General features: G+C 45.0%; 1 protein-coding gene across 4 annotated transcripts in view; it reads right to left on the bottom strand.

Annotated features, from left to right (window-relative positions):
• The window catches only part of MYOM2 (myomesin 2), a 286,047-nt gene that overhangs the window by 178,335 nt on the left and 90,086 nt on the right, over positions 1 to 17,626 (bottom strand). For 3 of the 4 annotated variants that reach the window (XM_073675391.1, XM_073675390.1, XM_073675389.1), the window contains exons 3-4: positions 6,413 to 6,532; positions 2,940 to 3,135 (exon numbers count right to left, since the gene is read on the bottom strand). In XM_073675391.1, coding sequence (XP_073531492.1) covers positions 2,940 to 3,135; positions 6,413 to 6,532 — 316 coding nt within the window. The remainder of the gene's footprint in view (positions 1 to 2,939; positions 3,136 to 6,412; positions 6,533 to 17,626) is intronic. The other variant, XM_073675392.1, reaches the window with a different exon arrangement.

The following is a 17,626-nucleotide window of genomic DNA, read 5'->3' as shown; positions in this document are numbered from 1 at the left end:
CCAAAAAATACCATTTGATATGCTCCCCTGCTGTATGTAAATGAGGGTGATCCGGTCCGATGGGCGTCCTTGCTGTGGCGTCTGTCCCTCCTCTCTGCTCCTAATCGCATCCTTCTGCTTTGATTGATGTGACGCATCAGCCACTTAGCGATCCGAGAGCTCGCTCCTGCACAGTAGACTCACAGGACCGCACAGGTGCGCTCTGCTCTGCCCTATTGTGAACAGAGCATAAAACAGCATTGCGCAAGCACATGGCGACGTCATCGGAATAAGGCTACTGCGCAGCATCGAGATTTCAGTTCACCATTCTCATCAATCAAAGCTAGGCGCTTGTGCAGTGCTGCTTTATGCTCTGCTCACAGTAGGGAGAGCAGAGCGCGCCTGCACGGTCCTGTGAGCCTACTGCGCAGGCGCGAGCCCTAGGTTCACTATGAGGATGACGCGTCTCATCAATCATCCACATTTACAAACAGCACAGGAGAAAATCAAATAGTATACAGGGGGAGTCAGGAGCTGATAGACACGTTTGTGGGATGCAGCACAGGAGCAGTTGAAGGTGGTGGCATCTGTTCATAAGCTCAAAAACTAGTGACAGGTTTCCATTAAGCACCCTGTGTGAATGGAACAGTGTGCATGTGGGATCACCAGTATATTCACTTTCTATGGGATTGACAGCTAGCCATGTACAGTGCTCTAGTAACACAAGGCACTTAGTTACCTTGTTCTCATAGGGGTCCCGGTGGTCAGACATCCAGTGATCATACATTTATCACCTATCCTGCATATATACAATACAAGTATTTTGTTGTACTTTAAAACTATTTTAAGAGGCGTTTTTCTGGTGAGAGTTCAAATTCATTTAATAAAGCCAGTGGATACAGAACATTTTCATACAATTGTGATATAGAGCACATCTTCAACTGTTATAAAGAAGCTAGGAGCAGCATGAATTTAAGGGCATTGTCTAGGCTGTGCCTTACTTATTCACAAGCAAAGTTGAAGAGAGTATGTCAAATTCTCCCAGCAGCAGGTGACACACTTTATTTAAATTGGGACTTTTAGTGTTTACATAAATAATTAATATAAAATATACCCCTTTAAATTGTCACTATGTTTGGAGGTGTGGAAGGAAACAGGAGCGGCTGAAGGAAACCCACAGTGTACAATCTCTGTGAGATGTTGCCCATGAATGGATTGGAGCCCAGAACTCCACAGAAACCCTATGTAGCCTCATCTTGTCTTCAGGAGAAAAGCATTCCCCCTACACCTTTTGACTTGCCGTTTGCCAGTGGCGGTGCATTCCTGCTTGACTGACAGTTCAGACAAGCAATGACATTGCACCTCTGTCTCAAACTGCGCCAGTGTAGAATCAGAGGAGTGTAGTGGCACTGAAGCCGGCCGGATCGCTGGATCAGAGCAGCAGATCATTGGAAAAAGCTTCTTACAATACAGCGTTGGCCACTAAGCAAGGCAACAAGCAGTAAATAATAAAATTAAAAATCCCTCCATTCTTGAGAACATAAGAGGATTTTTAATAGCTTTAAATTGCAAAGCTGCCAGTTTTTACAAGCACTTTGCATTTTTTTTTACCCATTTATGATAAGTCTACCTATTTTATAGAAAGGGAAGAGGAATTATTATAAAGCACTAAGAGCTATCAGAACAGCTCCTCTCCATCACTAGGACACAAGAGCTATAAACTGCAACTGCTTCTTTTTGACAGATAAAGTGGCTACAGTTTGATTTATTCCTGTACTTTCTAAAAAGCACCACTCCAGCATTTTTTAATTTCAATGCTGGAGTGATGCCACTAAAGTAAGTTCCCTGCCCCTAGTATTATACTTACCAGCCACTGTCTTCAGCTCTTCCTGGTGCCACTCCAGACCCAATCCGTCATCTTGTGACCGCAACTTCTGACTGACCGGAAGTCAGAAGTAACGGTCACAGACTCTCAGTGTAAATCTATGAGAGCCTTGTTCTGGCCTCGTTCTGCGTCTCATAGACTTACATTGAGTAGTTTCCTCCGACTCCCCTGGCAAACACTGGAGCGATCCAGCAGGTCACAACCTGCAGAATACCAACTGGAGCGGCACTGATAAAAGAGCCTGGTGAGTATAAGCCTAGGAGCAGGGAGCTTAGATTAATGGCACCACTCCAGTGAGGTTTTTTTACTGTTAGAGTGGTGCCACTAATCTAAATTCCCTGCACGTAGTATCGTACTTTAATAAAATCCAGATCATAAAGGACATGTTGGGTAAACACTTTTACCATTGTACCATAAATATGCAAAGTGACTGTTATGAAGTCTCACAATTTCTTAAAGGAAAATCTGTCACCAGGTTTTTGCTGACCCATCTGAGAGCAGCATGATGTAGGCACAGAGACCCTGATTCCATCAATGTGTCACTTACTTTCCGGCTTTCTGTTTTCTCTGAATGCTGAGCTCTGTATAACCCTATCCACATCACTGGTTGGCAGCTTTCTGTGTAAACTGTGAAAATGCAGAAATCTGCCAATCAGTGGTGGAGTGAGGTTATATAGAGCTCATAAATATGAAGGACTACATGGCAGCAGGTTGACTAGTCCTCTAGTGATAATCTCCTGCTGATAAAACAGTGGTTTTATCAAAACTACAGCAAGCAGCCCAGTCAGTGACACATTGCTGGAATCAGGGTCTCTGTCTCCTCTTTATGCTGCTCTCAGATTAGGTAGCAAAAACCTGGTGAGAGATTCCCTATAAGCATAATATTGTGTCAATTATATTGTAACTTGATTTCCTGGGCCACAATGCAAAACAGTAATGCCACCTACCATGGGTACTTACATCTGATAGAGAGGCTTTATACCCCATAATGCGTTCATGAGTCTATGCAACTCTAAATCTTAAGGGCGTAGTATTCAAATACTGTATAAAGAGAGCTAAAAAATGACTGCCTTACCATCCTCTGAATAGACACTTTATCAATCTGTTCCCTTGCCAGGGCCCGTGCAATACGGACGTCTTCTTCCAAGAAGGCGAGCTCTGTGGCATAGCGAACACTTCGGTCATAGCTTCTATGTTGCTGCTGAGACCTTTGCTCAATTTGTTGCTCAGCATGCTGCTCGGAGCGCTGCTCGGCACGTTTTTCCTGTGTCCTACAATATGGAGTATGCAATGAATTAAAAAAAATACTAAAACATTATATAGCTCTTGTTATTTCACAGAAGGCTTCACTAAATTCCTACATCTACAAGTTTGCAGTCCATGCTTTGAAGTAGAGAGACACTGAACAAGCGCAGAACACAGCATCAGTTCTACGTAAAGTGGAGTTAATGGTATTAATGCATAAAGGAGATCTTCATAATAGACAGAATATCTCTATACCATGAAAGTATTGAGACGAAGAAACCATTATGACCAGCTGTATGTAAATAAAGTGTAAGACAGAAACAAACAGATGGATGGATAGATAGATGGATGGATAGATAGATGGATAGATAGATAGATAGATAGATGGATGGATAGATAGATATGGATAGATAGATAGATAAATATATATTTGACATATATTAGATACATAGATGATAGATGAGATGAGAGATAGATAGATGATAGATAGATAGATAGATAGATAGATAGATAGGTATTTGATAGATAGATAGATAGATAGATAGATAGATAGATAGATAGATAGATAGATAGATATTTGATCTAAAGATAGATAATCAACTTGGGAAATAAAATTATTCAAATTTAGAATGAAACAATATCATAGTACACTATTAGTCTATTTTAGCTCATGCATTAGTCGTCTTAAGATATGCTTTTGCATCGGCACATAAAGGAATAAAGCATGGTTGCATTTTTTTAGATTTAAGCATGAAGCATATAGATACCGAAGTACAGTATATGATGTGAACAGTTATAGAAACTCTGGTTTGTAAGGCTTTGACTCTGACTTGAAGTTACAGGTGCATCTCACAAAATTAGAATATCATCAAATAGTTAATTTATTTCAGTTCTTCAGTGCAGAGAGTGAAACTCCTATATTATATAGAGTCATTACAAACAGAGTGATCTATTTCAAGTGTTTGTTTCTGTTAATGTTGATGATTATGACTTACAGCCAATGAAAACACAAAAGTCATTATCTCAGTAAATTAGAATACTTTATAACACCAGCTTGAAAAATAATTTTAAAATCTGAAATGTTGGCCTGAAATGTATGTTCAGTAAATGCACTCAATACTTGCTCCTGGCTCCTTTTGCATCAATTACTGCATCAATGCGGCGTGGCATGGAGGCGATCAGCCTGTGGCACTGCTGAGGTGTTATGGAAGCCCAGGTTGCTTTGACAGCAGCCTTCAGCTCGTCTGCATTGTTGGGTCTGGTGTCTCTCATCTTCCTCTTGACAATACCCCATAGATTCTCTATTGGGGTTGAGGTCAGGCGAGTTTGCTGGCCATTCAAGCACAGTGATACTCTTGTTTTTAAAGCAGGAAGTAGTACTTTTGGCAGTGTGGACAGGTGCCAAGTCCTGCTGGAGAATGACATTTCCATCTCCAAAAAGTTTGTCGGCAGAGGGAAGCATGAAGTGCTCTACAATTTCCTGGTAGACGGCTGCGCTGACTTTGGTCTTGATAAAACACAGTGGACCTACACCAGCAGATGACATGGCTCCCCAAACCATCACTGATTGTGGAAACTTCACACTATACCTCGAGCAGCTTGGATTGTGGCCTCTCCACTCTTCCTCCAGACTCTGGGACTTTGATTTTCAAACGAAATGCAAAATTCACTTTCATCTGAAAACAACACCTTGGACCACTGAGCAACAGTCCAGGTCTTTTTCTCCTTGGCCCAGGTAAGACGCTTCTGGCATTGTCTATTGGTCATGAGTGGCTTGACACAAGGAATGCGACACTTGTAGCCCATGTCCAGGATACATCAGAGTGTGGTGGCTCTTGAAGCAATGACTCCAGCAGCAGTCCACTCCTTGTGAATCTCCCCCAAATTTTTGAATGGCCTTTTCTTAACAATCCTTTCAAGGCTGCGGTTATCACGGTTGCTTGTGCACCTTTTTCTACCACATTTTTCCTTCCACTCAACTTTCCATTAATATGCTTGGATATAGAACGCTGTTAACAACCAGCTTCTTTAGCAATAACCTTTTGTGGCTTATCCTCCTTTTGGAGTGTGTCAATGACTGCATTCTGGACATCTGTCAAGTCAGCAGTCTCCCCCATGATTGTGAAGCCTACTGAAACAGACTGAGGAACCTTTGTAAACACGTAGGAAGCCTTTGCAGGTGTTTTTTGTCAATTATTCTAATTTATTGAGATAATAACCTTTGTGTTTTCATTGGATGTAAGCCATAATCATCAACATTAACAGAAATAAACACTTGACATAGATCACTCTGTTTGTAATGACTCTATATAATATATCAGTTTCACTTTTTGTGTTGAAAAACTGAAATAAATTAACTTTTTGATGATATTCTAATTTTGTGAGAAGCACCTGTATGTGGCTGCCAAAGGTTAAAGACAAAGAAGACAAAAAGGAAGAAAGGAAGGAGTGAAAGAAAGAAAAGCCGAAGTATAAAGTAAAAAAGACATGCAAAAAAAAAAAGAACGTGAGGAAGTGGATAAAGGAGAATCAGAGAGGGATGGATAAAAGAAAGAAGAAAGAAAGAGAGAAAGAAAGAATGAAAGAAAGAGAAAGAGTAGCAGCAGGAAACAGAAAAGAGAAGAAAGAGGCAAAAAGGAAATAAAAATGAAAAGAACCAGCAAGGAAAGAAGAAAGGAAAGGTTAATAAGGAAGGAGAAAACGAAGACTCTGAATGTTTTCATTGGAGTCATCTTTTTCCCTACAATTTTATTTTGAAATCTCAGTCTTTGGACTCAGCATGGCTATACCATTGCATATGGGAACCTACACTTACAGGTCTACCTATGTAGTCAAACAAAAAGGTGCAAATGAGATGCAATGAATGATACAATTATGGTAGACTTCTGTGAACCAAACATGTTTGGTAGATTTTTTATCTTAATGCCCTTTAATTTTTTCAAACATAGGAAATAAACCTAAGTGCCTAAACGCACAGGCCTGAATTACAATCAATAGGATTATGTTCTTTGATAATTCTTAATCTCCTAAATGTTTTTTTTCTTAAATCGCTAGTTTGTTCCATTATGTGATGTATAAGAAAGAGTCAGTTGCTCATAATAAATAAGTGAGGCCATGCTATATCTACTGCTAGAGCTGTAGTATTTAACATGCTTGTGTTACCTGTGAGATGTGATGGGATGGACATGGCTATTACATATTATTATGACATATTAATTGATACCATACTATAAAAACACATTAATAGGTCATGTTGTAAGCGTACGGTCTAACTACCCATGCATGGTACACAATAGCATGTACCTTCTTTTAAATTCAGGGACATAGTATTCTTGAACATCTCTATCAGCCCCACATACACATTTTACTCTGGAACCGGAGGAAATTGATGAAACTCTTTGAGTAGAAGCAGAGCTACTTCTTCTGTAGTGACAGAGAGAAGAGATGATGTTGCACATACCTGTTGTAGCTCTGTGATATCACCACTGTTAGATATACAATAATATATGTATACAACACACGATCATTCTACACACCACAAGCTTGGCTTACTACCTTGTCACCTCCATCAGAGAATACAGAACATTATCCAGCATTGCAGCCATCTCTTGGAGAAAACTTATGCAGTGGCATGTAAAAGTTTGGGCACCCATGGTTAAAATTACTGTTATTGTGAACAGATATGTGTTATGCGCTAAATGCAGAGAGACCCAGCAAGACTGGCACCAAACCAGCAAAGGTGCAGCCATAGACGCACTTGGCACAAGCTGCCCAGCTAGGCGAGCCCTTGAGGGCCAGGAATACTCTTTACCCCACTCCCAGTAAATCGAAGGGGGGCATTGGCAGAGCCCTTCCCAGGCCCACTGTCGCCAAATAGCTGGCGTCTGGTGACGCGGCCGGTGCCTAGTCAAGAACCAGGTGAGTAACTCTGCAAGAACCCCAAGAAGTGTAGCAAGAAGAGAGAAGGAGAAAACCCCTAAGAAAGCCCCTGACAAGATAGCAACCACTACTGATAGCACCACCACAGCACATACAGTAGGAACTGCAATAAACAGCAAAGACATGAGCTGAGAGCAGGGTTAAATAGCCTGCCTAATGATGAAAGAAATGATCAGGTGCTGAATACCTCACAATCATCCCCAGACAACCACTCCCTGCTAACTTGCACAGCAGAATGGACACAATCCCACCACTGCCTAGTGCCAGATACAGCAGCATCCTGCATTGCTTGGCAACCGGGGAACACAGTGTCCCATGTTCCCCAGGCAGTGAAATCCATGGGAGACATGGCGCCCCACATCCCCACACATCCTACTACCCCAGAACACAACACTCCGAAGATAGGGACAGTTTCCCTGCGCACATGGTAGCTCTACCTCCAGGGTCAGGACAATGGCAGCGCTTGAAACTGGAGTAGCGCAGCACCGAACCCGATCTTTTCTCAGGTGGGAGTACAGAATCACAATTCCTAACATTAAGCAAGTTGAAGGTGAAATGACCTCTAAAAGGGCTAAAGATAAAGTTATTTTAGGCACAAAAAAAATATTGTCATTTTTTACATTTTAAAAATTACAAAAAGGAAAATGGGCGATTCGAAAATTTGGGCACCCTTGGAAATTTGTGTGCTCAGATAACTGTGACCAAGTTTTCAGATGTTAATTAGCCTGTTGAGCTTATGGCTTGTTCACTATCATCGTTAGGAAAGGCCAGGTGATGCAAATTTCCCTGCTTTAGAAAAACCCAGCCTCCTCTAACCTTGTGCCAAAAAGAGCAGCCATAGGTTCTTCTAAGCAGCTGCCCAGCACTCTGAAAATGAAAATGGTGGAGGTCCCCAAAGCAGGAGAAGGCTATAAGAAGATAGCAAAGCATTTTCAAGTTGCCCTTTCTTCAGTTCAAAATGTAATTAAGAAATTGCAGTTAACAGGAACAGTGGAGGATAAGATAAGGTCTGGAAGACCAAGCAAAATATCACTGAAAGCTGCTCATAGGATTGCTAGAGAGGCAAATCAGAAATTCCGCTTGACTGCAAAAGACCTCCAGAGAGATTTAGCAGACTCTGGAGTTGTGGTACATTGTTCTACTGTTCAGAGACACCTGCACAAATATGGCCTTCATGGAAGAGTCTTCAGAAGAAAACATCTCCTGCGTCCTCACCAAAAAATGAAACATCAGAAGTATGCAAAAGAACATCTAAGCAAGCCTGATGCATTTTGCAAACAAGTCCTGTGGACCTATGAGGTTAAAATAGAACTCTTTGGCCACAATGATCATTGTATGTGTGGAGAAAAAAAGAACAAAGCATTTCAGGAAAAGAACATCTTCCAACCAGTAAGCATGGGGGTGGATCAATCATGCTTTGGAGTTGTGTTGCAGCCAATGACACGGGGAACATTTTCCAGGTAGAAGGAAGAATGGATTCAATTAAATTTTAACAAATTCTTAATGCAAACATAGCACCATCTGTAAAAAAGCTGAAGTTGAAAAGAGGATGGCTTCTACAAATGGATAATGATCCTAAATACCCGTCAAAATCCATAATAGACTACCTCAAAAAGCGCAAGCTGAAGGTTTTAAAATGGCCCTCACAGTCCCCTGATCTGAAGATCATTGAAAATCTGTGGCTAGACCTCAAAATAGCAGTGCATGCAAGATAACCCAGGAATCTCACAGGACTGGAAGAATGTTTCAAGGAAGAATGGATGAAAATCCCTCAAACAACAATTTAAAGATTCTTGGCTGGCTACAAAAAGCGTTTACAAGCTGTGATACTTTCAAAAGAGGGTGCTACTAGGTACTTATCATGCAGGGTGCCCAAACTTTTGCATTGGCACATTTTCCTTTTTTGTAATTTTTAAAATGTAAAAAGTGACAATATACACGGTGGTCCAAAAGTAGGTGGACAGAAAGTGTAATAAGGTAATGAAGGGGAAGATTTATCAAACAACATCCAGTAATTTTAGATAACATTATGTGGAGTGATGAAGCTTCTTTCAAATTATCCGGCCATATTAACAGACATAATTGTACTTACTGGTATAAAGAGTAGTGTTGAGCCACCCCCGTAGTGTTCGAGTTCGGTTCGGTTCGTCGAACACCCGTGTGTTCGCCGAACTGTTCGTCGGACTGTTCGTCGAACACCTTCGAACACCGTTAAAACCAATGGCAGGCAAACAAAAACACATAGAAACACATAGAAAACACCTTCAAAGGTGTCCAAAAGCTGACAAACTGCTCAGAAGACACAACTAACACATGGAAAAGTGACAAGTACATATAGTCATGCGAAAAGAAAAGAGGTGGAGGAGTAAAAGGAGGGGGAGACACAGATATAGGCATGTCATGCCCTTCTAAAATATAAAAAGTGAGAAGCCGACATGTTCAGTCCGCTCCTGCCCGTGCCACCTCCGCGTCGCCGGGTTTGTGCCAGAGCCGCGGTGAACCCTGACGGCCAGCCCCCCTCTCCCAATACTGGTGCCTGTCCGCTGGTGGGTCGAGCGAGCCCCCCTGTGGTGGAGGCAGCTCTAAGCTTTTTAATTTAAATTGTCTCTCTAATTTGAATGAATACACTTTAAATCCATTTACAAGGATCTATTGGAGGGCAAGTCTCATGCCAGCAGCCGCGTAATTCCAGCTCCAGTAGCGTCCACTAAAGCTGCTGCAGTTAAAAAGCTTTTATAAGGATCGAGCTCGGCTGTCCACCGCAAGGCATCCTACTGCCAGTCCCAGCCCCTATGCCTTGGGGTGCCTCCTGATGCTCTTCACTGAGTATCCCGTGGTCCCGAAGCATTTCCTTTGAAAAAATTAAGTGTCCAAACTACAAGTGGTGTAGCTTGCTTAACAGCCGGGATAATCCGCTGACTAGCAGACACTGCTACTAGGCATAAAGTATTTCCTGGGCTAGATGCAGTTAAAAATTTGTAATTAGATACTCTCGTTGGATGCTGAGAAAGCATTCCATAGAGTCTCCTGGCACGCCATATATGATTCTCTTAAAAAGCTTGGGGTAGGGGTCTAGGGGACCCTTTTATAGCCAAAATCACGGCACTGTATCGCAATACGTCACCTAGGCTGAAGATAAATGGAACTGTAGCACCCTGAGGGCTCGGTTGCTACAGAGGTATTGCACCTCACCCAGAGGTGTGATATCTCACTCTCAGGTAAGGATGTAGTGTGGATCAGGACCCGACACCTGCATGCATTACACCACATTGCCGTGGGGCAGGGCGACCAATATGCCCCTGAGATGGGCACGACAGTCCCTGTCCCTGGCTGGAGTGGGGGAGGGAACACTGAGGAAGGGGAACCCTGTAGTGCAGGAGCAGGGAGGAAGCAGTTCCTGGGTGCATTGAGAAGGGAGTATAAAAGGTGGGCACCATCTTAGTTCAGTGCAGAGAAGTCTGAGCAGAAGTGGCAGGGAGCAGGGGCTCTGCATGAGCTCTGCTCCGGAGGCGGGCCTAGTAACAGAGGCCCAGGCCTGGAAGAGGGAGAAGGAAGGAAGAGGAGCGGAGAAGGCTCCAGGAACGAGGAACGAAGGGATCCCAGGGGTGCGGACGGGCGAGTCGCCACCGCACGCCCGAATCCACCTGCGTGGAGGGGTCAGGCCAAAGGGGGAGACCGGTCCCCGAAACTAGTGGAGGCAGGAAACGACCCTCAGCTAGAAACAGGAGGCTGTGACATTTTATGTGGCGCAGCCCCTCGCTACACCCACTAGGAAGGCACCACATAGGGTCAGGGAAACTGGCGCCAAGTTTACCAAGAGGAGGCCCGAGGCAGCCGGACAGAAGGGTTGGTAAGAAAGGCCAGACAAAGGACACACAAAGGGGGTCCTGTGAAGCGCTCCAAAGTTATCTGGGAGTTGTCTGAGCCCCTCACCTGGTGAGCACAGTACGACGTGGGCAGCCGTTACCTGCAGACGTGGTCTGGATAATAAGAACTGTGAGTAAAGGCCCTGGACTGCATCACTGACTCCGTGTCGTTACTGCTGCTGCCCTGCACCATCACCCCCATCCTCCGCATACACTGCCCTGAGGCTATACTCCTCCCGTGGGGAGTTATGCTACGCTCTGCTGCACCCACAACACCAGCCTCAGCGGTCTGCCCTGCAGCGGCGGTTCACTCTGACCGCAATCCACGGGTGGCGTAGTCGGACATTTAAACATCAAAACCACATAAATAGTTCCGCCACTGGTTTGACCGCCCTGAGCCACGGAACCGGGTCGCCGCCACGGAGACTACAACCACCAGCATCCACCAAAAAGGGTCCGGCTCCGGGTGTCCCAAGGCCCAAGGGGCGCGTCAGAACATTTTCATCACCTTTCACAATCACCAATGGGACAAGGCAGGGATGTTCTCTGTCCCCTCTCTTATACATCCTAGTGACGGAGCACCTGCTCTCATCAATTCGCCATAACCCCAATATTAGGTGGATTGAGGTGGGAGGCACCAAGTACAAGTGCTCTCTATTTGCTGATGATGTCCTAGTATATATCACTCAATCACATATATCCATCCATGCTGTTATGGCTGAAATAGATCACTTTGTTACGTGGTCAAATTTTAAAATCAATGCCGCGAAGTCTGAGGCCCTCGATGTCTCCCTCCCCAAATCCATATAGGATTCCATCCAGTCCAACTTTCCCTTTGCCTGGCCCTCACAGGGTATCAAATACTTAGGAATTCCTATTCATAGAGACCTCTCCCATCTATGTTATCTTAATTTTGGGCCCTTTATTGAACAACTCCATAAAGACCACGGTTGGCAAGTTAGAACTGTAAGATTCACTACGTGAACCACTGGTGTTTTGTGGAAAAGCACATGTACACTGTGTTCCAAATTATTATGCAAAAAGTGTTTAGGAGTGATAAGGGAAGAATTTGTTTGTTTGTCAGTTAAACTCATTGATGGTGATGTGTGTCAGGGCTCTTTATATCACTGTAAGCAATTGCAGACACCTGTGCTAATTAGTTTGGCAGGTGTGTCCAATGAAAGGCAAGACTACTTAAGAAGGCTGTCTCACATTATTAAGCAGCCTACATTTTCTGCCAAAATGGGAAAGAAAAAGGATGTGTCGGCTGCTGAGAAGCAACAAATTGTGGAGTGTTTAGGTCAAGGCATGACTACAATCAACATTGTGCGATGATCAGGATGAAGTGTCTTGGCAATCAAGAAGTATGTAGCTGATTCACAGTACACACGTGTGCGTGCTGATAAGGGCAAATTGAGGACTCTTTCCTACAGGCAATTACATCAGGTTGAAAGAGCAGCGGCAAAAAAGCCTTGTCATAGCAGCAGACAAGTTTTTGAAGCTGCTGGTGCCTCCAACGTCCCCCGAACAACAAGATGCAGGGTCCTTCAGAGGTTTGCAGCTGTGCATACGCCATCCTGTCGACCTCCTCTATCCACTTCACACAAGCAGAAACGGCTCCAGTGGGCCAAACATTACATGAAGACTGATTTCAAAACTGTTTTGTTCACGGATGAGTGCCGTGCAGCGCTCGATGGTCCAGATGGATGGAGTGGAGGATGGCTGGTTGATGGACACCCCACGCAAACACGGCTACAGCGCCAACAAGGAGGAGGTGGAGTAATGTTTTGGGCTGGAATCATGGGGAGAGAGATTGTCGGCCCCTTTAGGATCCCTGAAGGCGCTAAAGATGAACTCCATAATGTATGTGGATTTTCTCAAACAGCACTTCCTGCCATGGTTCAAGAAGAAGAACCGTGTATTTCACAGCAAGATCATTTTTTTGCATGATAATGCACCATCTCATGCTGCACATAAAACATCTGCATCTCTGGCTGATATGGGCATAAAAGGTGACAAACTTATGGTGTGACCCCCATGCTCCCCTGACCTCTACCCCATTCAGAACCTTTGGAGCATCATTAAAAGGAGTGTCTATGATGGCGGGAGGCAGTTCACATCTAAGCAACAGCCCTGGGAGGGTATTCTGTCCTCATGCAAAACAATTGAAGCAGAAACCATCCAAAACCTGACAAATTCAATGGACGAGAGAGTTCAGAAGCTCCTTTCGAACAAGGGGTCCTATGTGAAAATGTAACATCAAGTAGAATAAATTTTTGAGTTGAAAACTGTTTGATTTCAGTTTCTAACAACCTGCTAATCCTTATAATTTCAAAAATGACCATTATTTTGGTCTTTATTAAAATGAAAAGGTTGATCGAAAAGTTTGGGGGATCTAAGAGTGTGGCAACCCAGTAGTCATGATTACTTCGAATTCTGACAATATGAGGGTCATGCTGCAGGTAGTGCAGCAAGAAGGCACTTATGTGTCTTGCGCATCTCGGAGCCCCAAAATTATTTTCCGGGCTAGATGCAGCTAAAAATTATTATTAATTTTAAATCTGGTGAAGCTTTAGTATAGATGGCCTAATAGGATCAGTGCTGCACACTGCTACAAAGCCCAAATTATTTTCCAGTCAAGATACAGATAAACATGATTAGTAATTTTAAATCTGGTGGAGCTTATTATAGATGGCCTAATAGAATCAGTGCTGCACACTGCTACAAAGCCCAAATTATTTTCCAGCCAAGATACAGATAAACATGATTAGTAATTTGAAAGCTTAAAACGGTTGGTAGGGTGATTTTAACCAATCATCAAGCTTTTACTCTCCCCAGGATGACACAGGGGTAGAAAAGTCGTTTCGGATCCATGATTTGTTCATCTTTATGAACGTGAGTCTGTCTACATTATCAGTGGAGAGCCGCGTGCGCTTATCTGTCAGCACACCACCAGCAGCGCTGAACACACGTTCAGACAGAACGCTGGCTGCGGGGCATGACAAGATCTCCAAGGCGTAAGTGGCTAGCTCCGGCCATTTATCCAGATTGGAAGCCCAAAAAGAGCAAGGGTCCAGTGACACAGTCATGGCTTCAATGTTTACTTGGAGATACTCCTGTACCATCATCTCTAGGCGTTGACTATGTGTCAGACTTCTTGTCTCCTGTGGCCTTGCAAAGGATGGGCTAAAAAAGTGGTGAAATGATTCCGCAAAATTGATGTTACCAGCAGATACTGTGGTTCTGTTACGGTTTGAGTGCTGAACACTTGACGGTCCCACGGTTGGCAAGTTGGAACTGTGAGATTCACTACGTGCACCACTGGTATTTTGTGGAAAAGCACATGTAAGATTCTGCAACAGTCTCTGCTGATACTCCTGCATGCGTGCATCCCTTCCTATGGCAGGAATAATTTCTGCAAATTTACTTTTGTACCGGGGATCTAACAGTGTGGCAACCCAGTAGTCAGGATTATTTCTAATTCTCACATTTCGAGGGTCATGTTGCAGGTAGTGCAGCAAGAAGGCACTCATGTGTGTTGCGCATCCAGGAGCACCAAGTCCCTGTTGTGTTGGTGGCGAGGTAACAATCATGCTTCCTTCCTCTGTCCTCTCCCCCCAACCTCGCACAACAGAAATGTGATCAAGGTCTCCCTCATCTGATGAGTCTTCCATCAGTTCGTCCTCCACTTCTTCCTGGGCTCCTGCACCTTCCTCACTAGTTTGGCTGCTACCATGCGCCCTGGTAAAACCATCTCCCCCACCCTCACATGCCTGCCGCCTTGGTGCTGCCGACCGTTTGGACCTTGCAGATGTTAGCCCTTCCGCATACAACTCCTCCTCCTCTACTTCCTCCACCTCCTCTTGTGCCACCACCTGACTCCGAATTCTGTTTAACATGTGCTCCAGCATGTAAATCACCGGAATAGTCATGCTGATAATGGCATCGTCAGCACTAAACATCTTCGTCGCCATTTCAAAACTGTGCAGAAGGGTGCATAGGTCCCTGATCTGAGACCACTCCTCCAGCGTGATTTGCCCACCTCTGGATCTCGTTGGCCCAGGCTATACGTCAGAACGTATTGCACCAGGGCTTGTCGGTGCTGCCACAGTCGCTGCAACATGTGCAGAGTTGAATTCCACCGGGTAGGCACATCGCATTTTAGCCGGTGAAGTGGCAGGCCCAACGACTTCTGTAGAGATGTAAGTCGCTGAGCTGCGGGATGCGAACGGCGGAAGTGAGCAAACAGCGACCGTGCCCTCTGCAGAAGGCCATCTAGTCTGGGATAGTGGGCTAAAAATTGCTGGACAACCAGGTTCAACACGTGAGCCATACAAGGCACGTGTGTGACATTGCCCCGGCGAAGGGCCGCACCAGGGTTTGCAGCATTGTCGCACACGGCCTTCCCTGGTTTCAGGTCCAGTGGAGACAACCATTCATGAAATTGGTTCTCCAGAGCTGACCACAACTCCTCAGCTGTGTGACTCACATTTCCCAGACATTTCAATGTAAAAACCGCCTGATGACGTTGAGCCCTACTGCCAGCATAGTAAGGAGGTGTGCAGGATCCCTTCTGCACAGTTAGAAAGCTTGTGGCATGACCAGACAGGCTTTGGGTGCAGGTGGAAGACCGAGAGGAGGTTGAGGAGGCAGAAGCAGTGGAGGAACTTTGACATAAAGAGGATTGACGCACAACTCGTGGGGACGGCAAGACTTGGACAGCAGCCCCTTGTCCTGCTGTCACCATAGTTACCCAGTGCCCAGTCAGCGACATGTAACGCCCCTGTCCATGCCTACTCGTCCAAGTGTCTGTGGTGAAATGCACCCTGTCACACACAGAGTTTCTCAAAGAAGCGGTGATGTTGTGTGCGACATGCTGGTGGAGCGCAGGCACACCTTTCTTTGAGAAGTAGTGCCGACTGGGCATCTGGTACTGAGGCACTGCGACGGACATAAGGTCTCGAAAATCCTCTGTGTCCACCAGGCGGAAAGGCAGCATTTCTGTAGCCAAGAGCTTGCAGATGGTGAAATTCAACCTCTTAGCTTTCTCATGGCTAGGAGGAAATGGTCTTTTACTTGTCCACATCTGAGGGACCGAGGGCTGGCTATTGTGCTTAGACGGGGTTGATAAGGGTGTCCCCGGCAAACTGCCGGTCTGTGAGGAAGATGCAGGCGGACATGTTAGGTTGCCTTGATCCAAAGGTGGTGCTATCGATGTCGGACAGCGCTCAACACCAGCTGGTGTTACCACCTCCAAAGAAAATGATGACCTGCCAATCACGCTGGCTGTTGCGGGTAAAGAGGTGGCAGGTCTGCGCCCCAAAACAGGTGTGACTGCTGTCCCCCCAGTCACAGAGGATGAAGAGGCCGCGGATGCACAAGATATGGCAGACGGTGGTTGGCCCGGCCGGCTAGGCCGCATTGTAGCACACTGAGCTTCCCACTGCAACTTATGCTTCATGTCCATGTGCCGGTTCATGCATGAAGTACTCAAACTATGTATTTTTTGGCCTCTACTTAGCTTTTGCTGACAAATGTTACAGATAACACGAGTTGGGTCATCTTTATCGATCTGAAAAAATGCCCAGGCTATGCAAGGCTTAGCACCCATGCGACCTGAAGAGCCACCACGACTTGTGGTGAGAGGCAGAGTTGTGTGTGAGGATGCAGTTGTTGACGTGCTTCCAGTACTACGTCTCTGTCCAGGAAGGCGCAACCTGACCTCGTCGTCACTAGCATCTTCCTCCACCTCCTCTGCTGACCTCATCTCTTGGCTGACTGTGGGTTGACAGTAAGTGGGATCTCCAACCTCATCATCATCACCCTGTGCGTTATCACACCCGTCGTCCTCAGAGCCAACCTGTTCCTGCCCTGACAAAAAACTAAAGTTGTCGCTCCAATCAGGTATTTGAGTCTTATCATCGTCTCCCTCATTGTCTCCACCAACAGGAGTTACAGTTTGGGAATGAGGGTCTACATTATGGTCAGAACCTTCTGCGTCTGGTCCTGGATCCGACTCATAAAGATTCTGGGCATCAGTGCAGATCATCTCCTCGTCTGGATTCACAGAAGCGCTGGAGTCGACCTCTGATTCCCATGCTATAGTATGAGTAAACAGCTCTGCAGACTCAACCATCTGTTCTACCTCATACTCAGACGGGCAGCTGGAGATTTGGGAGCTGTGAGGAAGCAAGTGCGATTGGGGTGACACCTTTGAGGACTGGAGTATTTGTGATGTTGAAGTTGATGTGGAGGAGAGCCCACTTAAAGGAGCACTTGATATCCGTTGAAGCACCTGCTGTTTTTGTGCCTCATCTGGAATTTGTAGCGATTGGCGTGGCCGTAAGAAAGGGATCTTATCACATTGTCCGCTAAAAGAAGTAGACATTTTAGTTTGGCTGGAAGATGGTCTTTCTTCTGCAGATGTTACTGTTGCTTTAACACCTACCCCACGGACACAAACTTTTTTCCCCTTCCCAACACGCCTATTCCCCTTTCCACCAGCAGCAGGCCTTTTTCCACTCATTTTGGTGGTTAACTAATTCACAACTCTGGAGTTGTTTGCACAAAAAAACAATGGATGGGAACCGAGCAGAGCTGAGTGGCCAAACTGTGGTATTAGGCCAAAACTATTAGCTGGGTTAGATGCAGAAAAAACTTATATTCAATTTGCAACCTGATGGAGGTCAGTATAGATGGACTAAAAGAACAA

The sequence above is a fragment of the Phyllobates terribilis genome, unplaced genomic scaffold, assembly GCF_046119375.1.
Source record: "Phyllobates terribilis strain yellow unplaced genomic scaffold, ASM4611937v1 Scaffold_3__8_contigs__length_932513732, whole genome shotgun sequence".
Taxonomy (NCBI): domain Eukaryota; kingdom Metazoa; phylum Chordata; class Amphibia; order Anura; family Dendrobatidae; genus Phyllobates; species Phyllobates terribilis.
This window is presented reverse-complemented; position numbering and strand designations above follow the sequence as displayed.